This window comes from Saccostrea echinata, unplaced genomic scaffold (assembly GCF_033153115.1).
Source record: "Saccostrea echinata isolate AGI-Se365-2 ecotype Australia unplaced genomic scaffold, CSIRO_AGI_Sech_v1 ptg000020l, whole genome shotgun sequence".
NCBI lineage: Eukaryota > Metazoa > Mollusca > Bivalvia > Ostreida > Ostreidae > Saccostrea > Saccostrea echinata.
The window spans coordinates 1,031,160-1,039,039 of NW_026889769.1; the positions used below are offsets into that span (position 1 = coordinate 1,031,160).

At 33.5% G+C, this 7,880-nt stretch overlaps 1 protein-coding gene across 1 annotated transcript; it reads right to left on the reverse strand.

The window, feature by feature from the left end:
- Positions 1-1,527: 1,527 nt before the first annotated feature.
- Positions 1,528-7,535, reverse strand: LOC133190035 (uncharacterized). The gene is made up of 3 exons (XM_061325506.1): positions 7,260-7,535; positions 4,726-4,851; positions 1,528-1,706 (listed from the first exon to the last, which is right to left on the reverse strand). Exons 1-3 carry the CDS (start codon positions 7,324-7,326, stop codon positions 1,555-1,557), a joined length of 345 nt encoding a protein of 114 aa, XP_061181490.1. The 5' UTR covers positions 7,327-7,535; the 3' UTR covers positions 1,528-1,554.
- Between the last annotated feature and the right edge of the window lie 345 nt (positions 7,536-7,880).

The window sequence follows — 7,880 nt, forward strand, 5'->3', positions numbered from 1 at the left end:
CAAACTTGCCGCAAAGTATCCTTGGGTAAAGGGGATTCAAGTTTGTTCTGATGAAGTGCCACGCTTCTTCCAAGGGGAGATAATTATGATTTCGTGAAAAATTAATGGCATCATTTAAAAATCTTATTCTCAAGAACCACTGTGCTTGAAAACATGAAACATTGTGAGGTAGTGTAGATTCAAATTTGTTCAAATCATGACCCCCGGTGGTAGGGTGGGGCCACAATGGGGGATCGAAGTTTTACATAGGAATACATAAGAAAAATCTTTAATAATCTTCTCAAGAACAGCAAAGCCATGATTGGTCATATTTATATGGAAGCATCCTCAGGTAGTTCAGGTTTGTTCAAATCATGACCCCTGAGGTAGGATGGGGCCACATTGGGGGATCGAAGTTTTACATACGAATATATAGGGAAAAAAACTTTTAAAATCTTCTCAAGAACAGCAAAGTCATGATTAGTCATATTGTATATGTAAGCATCCTCAGGTAATGTAGATTTAAATTTGTTCAAATCATGACCCTCAGGAGGAAATAGGGGCCATAACAGGGGATCATAGTTATACAAAGGAACATAAAGGATGTATCAATATATTTATTTTCATCTTAAGAACAGCAAATTAAGCCATTATATATCATATTAATTCAAAAGCATCTTTGGGAAGTGTAGATTCAAATTTGTTCAAATCATAACCCCCACCCCAACCCGAACCACTTTTATATTTAAACTTTTCAATACTGAACTGATTTCTGCTTTTTCCTAGCCCAAGTGCTCAGGTGAGCGATGTGGCCCCTGGGCGTCTTGTTTTATTTTGCATTGGAAGTTTACATGTAGCTAACTTGGCTTGCTGTATTCGAACAAAGAATCCAATCAATACAGCGAGTAAACCAGGGGCTGATGTGGGAAAGCGAAGGTTTTAAACTCTACATTCAGCAAACCTCGGTAGATTTCGGTACCCTACATCTAACATACATTTAGATGGAATAAGCCGAGGTGATTCGAGTGATAAGATAATCCGGGTTTGGTGAAAATCATTTTTGCTTGAGTTAATAAGAAAATCCGAGTGTTTAGGCGAAACGTGGACTTGGAGGGATTGAATGCTTCAAGTCAGTCTTCTTGCGTTCAAGTAGAGCCAAATGGACGGCTTCAGTTGATAAAAATGCCGTTTTGAAATTTAAAAAAACCAAAAATTAATTGTTGTAAGGTCCACAGAGATTCGTCATAAGCCTCGACCAATGCCTGTTTCAATTGATCTCTAACCATGCTAACACTTTACTTTGAAATAAAAGGAAAACACTGAAAGACTATTACTTACGGCAGATATATAGTTGCATTATCAGAAAAACACACACATGATCAGCAAAGCATGATAGATGAAAAGCTCAAATTAGGAATATCCTCCTAAACAATACGAATAGGACATCTAAACGTTAATGGATGGACATTAAAGAATCTTGAGCTAAGATCACAAACTGCAATATATACAGATTGTGACATTGTATCTATCAACGAAACACATCTAGGATAAGAATCCTCGGATTCTAATTAGAGCTTACTGACAGGCCATCATGCAACCTCTAAAACACACTCTGCCTCTTGTCTCTTCCGTTATTTTTTTAACATAGCAGAAGGGATCGGAATTGACACATTTCTCGATATCGAACCTTGTCAAAACTGGACATGTCCTTTCGCAAAATATAGAATCTGAAAAAAAAACAAAAACAAAATATAAAACATGTTTAAAACAAATCCATAAAATCACCCTGTGTTCATTTTGTCCTTTACAGACATTTTAATGTTATGTATACTTACAGTATATTTCAAAAAAGAAATTATATTTTTAAGCCAAATTTAAAACCTCGGTTAATAAACATGATAAACTTTGACAAGCCAAAAAACAAAAAGGAGGGTGTAGGCTATTTCACACATTTCAAATTCTTTTATTTATAATTACTTGAGGACGCTTAATTTTCGCAGAAAACATTTTCGATACAATAATTTGAGAGTGTTCAAACATACAACAGAAAGTGGGGAACCCGACAGACTAATCTTAAAAATTTCTGTTGATAATTATTGGCAAAAGACTCATTTCAAATTAAATTGCGATGAAAAGGAAGGGGTACCACGGGTCTGATGAGAGCAATCCTACAGAAATTCTCTCAGTTTTTATTTAAAACAAATATACGATTTAATCATCCAATTATTTTCCCCTAGCTGGACACTCAGAGTCAATAATAAATACAATGTATTTATGAAATCTTCATTTCAAAACACATTAACTGATCTTATTGAATTAATTGAACTTAAAAGAATGAATCCTCATAACACTGCTTTCTCGCCCCTTTTTAAATGCAGAATTTTACCTTTTCAAATCAGAACATTGTTATATTATAGCTAAAGTCTTCAAGCACAGTCTGTATAGATACTCATAAAAGATTTTTTGGGGGAAAGAGACTTTCAATATATACATTATATCGATTAAATAAAATCGCATACTTCACTGTAAAATCCCGGTTTCGCCATTATAGCTATGCAGGTCATTGTATTATTTGAATGAGAAGGCGGAGCGTCTATCAAGCGTGCGATTAGTATGAATACATTAGCGTGTGTTCGATGTGTACTAAGTTTTATGATTAACTGACACCTAAAAAGCCTTTTTTCATGCTTGAGACCGACAAAATATAAGCATACATTTTTAATTTGGCTGGCTTAACTTTGATTTCTTTTCTGCTTAACTTACGAGTCGTTAAGAAATGATTTACTAGAAATTCATTAAATTATTTATACATTAAATTCATAATGGAATTTGGAAACAGAACGTAAAACGAAGGATACACTAGTTTTCATACTTTAAAGAAACCTTTTTTTAAGCCTATTACATAATTAGAAATTTTTTCAGACATATATATAATTTTGCAAAATCCGAGTGCTACAACAAATACACGTAGGCGGTTGAATTATGATATAAAACTACACTCGGTGTATAAAAAATAGATAGTTAAGAAAGTGAAAATTTAAACGTCAGTTTAATTTCAGTATCATTGCTGGTGGATTAAGAAACAGTGTCAGTGTACTTTGTACAGTCCAAATTGCATTGTTTCAAAAAATCCTGTTTATTCATGCCAGACAAGTTAATATGATCTTCCTCATTTAGGAATTCATTAATTGTCGAAATCTACTCCTGTACTTTTTGATTTTAACAAACTCTCTCTCTCTCTTTAGTAAGATAAATAATAAATCACTCCGAGGTATTTTTAACGCCCATTTTCATTCGGCTGATTTTTTTTTACTTATATCTACGTTGATCGGACATGTGAAAGGGTCATACAAATGCATGTTCTTGCTTTTAAACATTATGCTTTAAAAATACCTGCGAACATGGACTTTTTTTTACATGATCTGCAAAAAAAAAAAAAAAAAAAAAAAAAAAAAAAATGTGAAATTTTGTGCCGATGTAAAAAGTTAAATAGCATTTGCTTCAGAAGAAACATGAGGCTTCCTTCTATTCAAATTAGGGGTGCTTTTTGTGCAAATGTATTCATCCAGTGACTTTTCATCCGATACACAGGTTTTTTGAGCGCTCCGTACTTCAATTTCTTTCCATGAAGGTTTCTTCTATGGGAAGTATGCATTTGTGCACTTGTAACAAACAATTTATTTTTCTAAAGATATGATGAATTGGTGTTTTTCAAATAAAGGACTATAAAATTAATGACAGTTTTAACTGAAAAAAATCTTTCATATCTTCCAAGTCAATGAACGGAGCACTGATGTATATTTAGGAACAAGGGCAAATGTATAATATGTACCCACAGTAATTTAAATTTTAGAATTCTGTATTTATGAGACACAAACAGTATAAGTGCAAGCTATATGCTAAGGCCTTCAATACAAATTGATAGATACCGGGAAAAAAATCAAACAAATCGACTGAAAATCTTAACACATCTTAATCATAAAAAATTTTCTCCCAGAATTTTAATTACCTATTTGAAAAATGATTTGACCATCGATGGCTCGCAGACACTAGACACAATGTCGCATAGGTGTGCTCAAAGCGTGGAAGTGAATAGATTTGAGTCACGTGTTCAGTGCCTTGTTATTCATGAGGTCAAAGACGGGTTGAAATTTGTAAACAAAGTGCCTTTACTATGGAGACAAGCACCCGTGATTTTGCACCTTTTTGGAAAATAACAAATGAGCGCAAGACTGTTTCAATTTCTTTCATGAAAGTAAATGACTAGTATAACTCTTTACATTGACCGTATTTACGACAACTTGAAACATCCATGCGCTCATATAAAAAATGGGCTTGCAAAATGGGGGTGTGGCCTAAAGTCTATGAGAAATCGATGTAAACAACATACCCCTGCTATATTAATCACATAAATACCTAATTACAGCGTAAGGAGGTAAAAATTGAAATTGAAATTGATAAACTACAATGTTTGATGGAAAGATTAAGGCAAATATATGTAGAAAATCTTTAATTTAATTTTTTGTAAATTATCGGGGGGCCAGATTTGGACGTTTAAACGATTCATCCTTTAAGTTCATGATGAAGGTTTGATTTTGTAGCTGTTTGTGCATATGTGATGTGTTTAGCATAACAGAAAGTTTTGGCAGTAATTTTGTCACGTCATAATTTAAGCATTTTATTGTTTTAACAAATATAAGCATTTTATTGTTTAAATAGATATAATGTAAAGGAAAAAAGTCTTACTATGACATGCCACCTGACAGCCTTGAAAGCAGCCATTTACAAACACCGGGGACACAATACAGCACGGATCAGTGTTCAGGCAAGCTCCCATTCTATAGCGAGCAGGTGGAAGACAATTCAATCTTCCTGGAAAAAAGAGATTTTTGAAATTTATTATATCACCCGCAAACGAAGTTGGGGGGGGGGGGGTTTACATAGGAATCACCTTGTCCGTCTGTCTGTCTGTACAAACGCGTCCGGTCAATATCTTTCTTACAGAGGAACATTAGAATCTACTACTTCAGACAAAGATTGTTCATGACCTGAGGGTGTACGTGACATAACTTTTACCAAGGACATTTGGGCAAGTTCAAGGTCACTGAAAGAAAAAATTCATAATTCGTGTCCAGTCCATATCTTTCTTAAGGATAAACTTGGTGAGTTCCTATTTTATATAAAGATTGCTTATGACCTGAGGTGTGTCGTGACCTTAACCCAAGGTCGTATGGACAGTTCAAGGTCACTGAAAGAAAAAGTTCATAATTTGTGTACGTTTCATATCTTCTTATGGTAAAACTTGGCGAGTTCCCATTTTACACAAAGATTGTTCATGACCTGAGGATGTGTCACGACTTTGACTTAAGGTCATTTAGGCAAGTTCAAGGTCACTGAAAGAAAAAGTTCATAATTTGTGTCCGGTCCATATCTTTCTTATGGATAAACTTGGTGAGTTTCCATTTAACACAAACATTGCTTATGACCTGAGGATGTGTCATGACCTTGACCCATTTATGTTAACTTGTCAGATAATTATGCCGACTTGTCAAAAATCATTACAACTAAGAACTCGTTATCTTGTTCTTACAGCGTATTAAAGCCACTAACTGACATCTACTTGTCATTATCACCGTCTTCCTTGGAAGACGGTATACAGAGTTGAAGTATTTTACAATCTTCGGACTATGAACTTCCTCTCTTTTGTGATTGGTAGAAATTGCATGATGAGAAAATTTTCAATTATTTCATTTGTTGAAATGCTGTTCAAGGCAAGGGAGATAATTTTCTGATGATCTAATTAAGGACCCTCTCTACACCATTGCAAAATGCTTTTTGGACATTAAGAAAATTATATTGAATAAAGGTGTAAATTTTGATCTTATCTTTTTAATTTTCAATATGGTACGTGGCATTTACCCACAGGAAAAATGTTAAAACACAACACAGTACCAGAGAACAGAAATCACTGTTGTTTTCTTCCATGGAGAAAATACATGTAAATAACATGTTCAGTTAATTTATCTTGGTCTTTTGAAATGTTAAGAATACTTGAATTGATTACAGATTGAGTAATATACTGTAAATTTCCATTTATTGGAATTTAGATCTAAGGGCAGATCACTCTAACTGCATAAAAATACAATAGAATCAGAACTCTTTAGTGTGCAGTGTAGAGAGGGTTCTTAACAATTTTTCAAGATTTTCAATCGTAAAAAAATATTACATGATGAACAGTGGAAATTAGCAGTAATTAATTCGAAATAACATGCTTTTTTATAGCAATTACCAAAAAAAAAAGTTTCTATATTTTCATTGTTAACAGAATTGATCTTTATTGCATGCAAGCTTTACAGCTTGTATGTATTCTTTTTCCCATTGTTTTGCAGCTTGTATGTATTCTTTTTCCCATTGTTTTGCACTGTCTTTCTAATCTCGGCAACACCTCGGCCGATTCCTACCTCATCTACATATCACAAAGGTATCGGAATCAGCCGAGGTTTGCCGAATGATCTCGGCAGCAGAGTCGAAGTTTACGGAGACAGCCGAGCATCTGTTCACTTTTCACTTGGTAGGGCTTATGTCAGAAAAAACTAATGAAGAAATACAAAGCCAAGAAATTTTCAAGAATTATACGGCCTGATAGGTTTAGGTCAGTTTACTGTTTAAGGCTGTTGCTAAAGACGGTAAACTTTTTGAAAAAGCTCTACTTGTAATATCTGACAAGTCGACATAATTATCTGACAGCTGGGGATGGAGCGAAATATGCCACCATAAAATATAGAACGAAAATTAGCGGATATTGTTCAAAAAGATTTAGGCATGTCAATTTTGTACTGTAGTTCATACAGAATCTATAAAAGTAAGAATTCCTGACTATTTTTGATTGCCACTTGTAAATTAAGAGCTCGAGGATAATTAAAAAAAACAACAATTCCTCAGTACTGATTAATGACTAATAATTTAGTTCACAGATTCAAAATGAAGTAATTAACGTGATGTATTCTATCTACATGTATCTTAAAAATGTTCTCGGTGTAAATTTGAACTTAACGTGGGAAGAATGAATGAAAAGTTCAATTAATTTTCCAGTGTGAACCTTATGTGAAACATCATTAAAACAAAAACAACAAGTGTAATGCATTTTACAAGGTTCTACATGTTGTGTCTGTGTACCTAAATTGTACATGTATCCTCATTTTAAGAACAGCTTTTTTATGCATGGAACAAAATTAGCATGTATTAAAATGTTAAATAAATGAAATATGAAGAAAACTTACCAGGTTCGAAAACCGATGCACAGCTTCCAATGCAGATCGCAAATATCAAAAGAGCGTACATCTTCATGACAGTTTATTTTCTATCAACTATGTTTAAGCAGGAAATCTATAGTCTCATATCAGTGTTGTTCACGTTTAATATATACATTTCTATAATCCAGTACACGAGCAATTTAACAATGCAACAGCTGATCGTGAGAACAGTCATTTATATAAACGTCCAAATGATCGTTAGCTTCATTACCACAGCAATTAACCTTCAGTTTCATTAGGTAACAAATTGTGAGCTAATCGTTTTACACTTAAAAATTGTAACTCTTAGACTTTTTCATATTTGGAAGGCTGATTATATTTATTACCATGATTGCATAGATCTGGTACTTTACCAGATGTAATCATGGTAATAAATATAATCAGCCTTCCAAATGTACGATAAAATCGTCAACAACCTTTAAATTTGGATAACAGTATAATGTTGACTCTAATGATAATTCATCCAGAAACAATGTCTATATATAGTAAGTAACTTTTTATCCTAGATCTTTACAAATATAAATCCATGATATACGTGTTTTAATTACTCAGGAAGCAATGATTAGTAAACATTGTAAAGTCTAGAGA

Excerpts from the sequence above, each read along its gene's own strand:
- LOC133190035 (XM_061325506.1), bottom strand. The coding sequence starts at position 7,326 with ATGAAGATGTACGCTCTTTTGATATTTGCGATCTGCATTGGAAGCTGT. Across the intron at positions 4,852-7,259 it reads TGCATCGGTTTTCGAACCTG|GAAGATTGAATTGTCTTCCA; the intron begins GTAAGTTTTCTT and ends TCTTTTTTCCAG. Across the intron at positions 1,707-4,725 it reads CTGTCAGGTGGCATGTCATA|ATTCTATATTTTGCGAAAGG; the intron begins GTAAGACTTTTT and ends TTTTTTTTTCAG.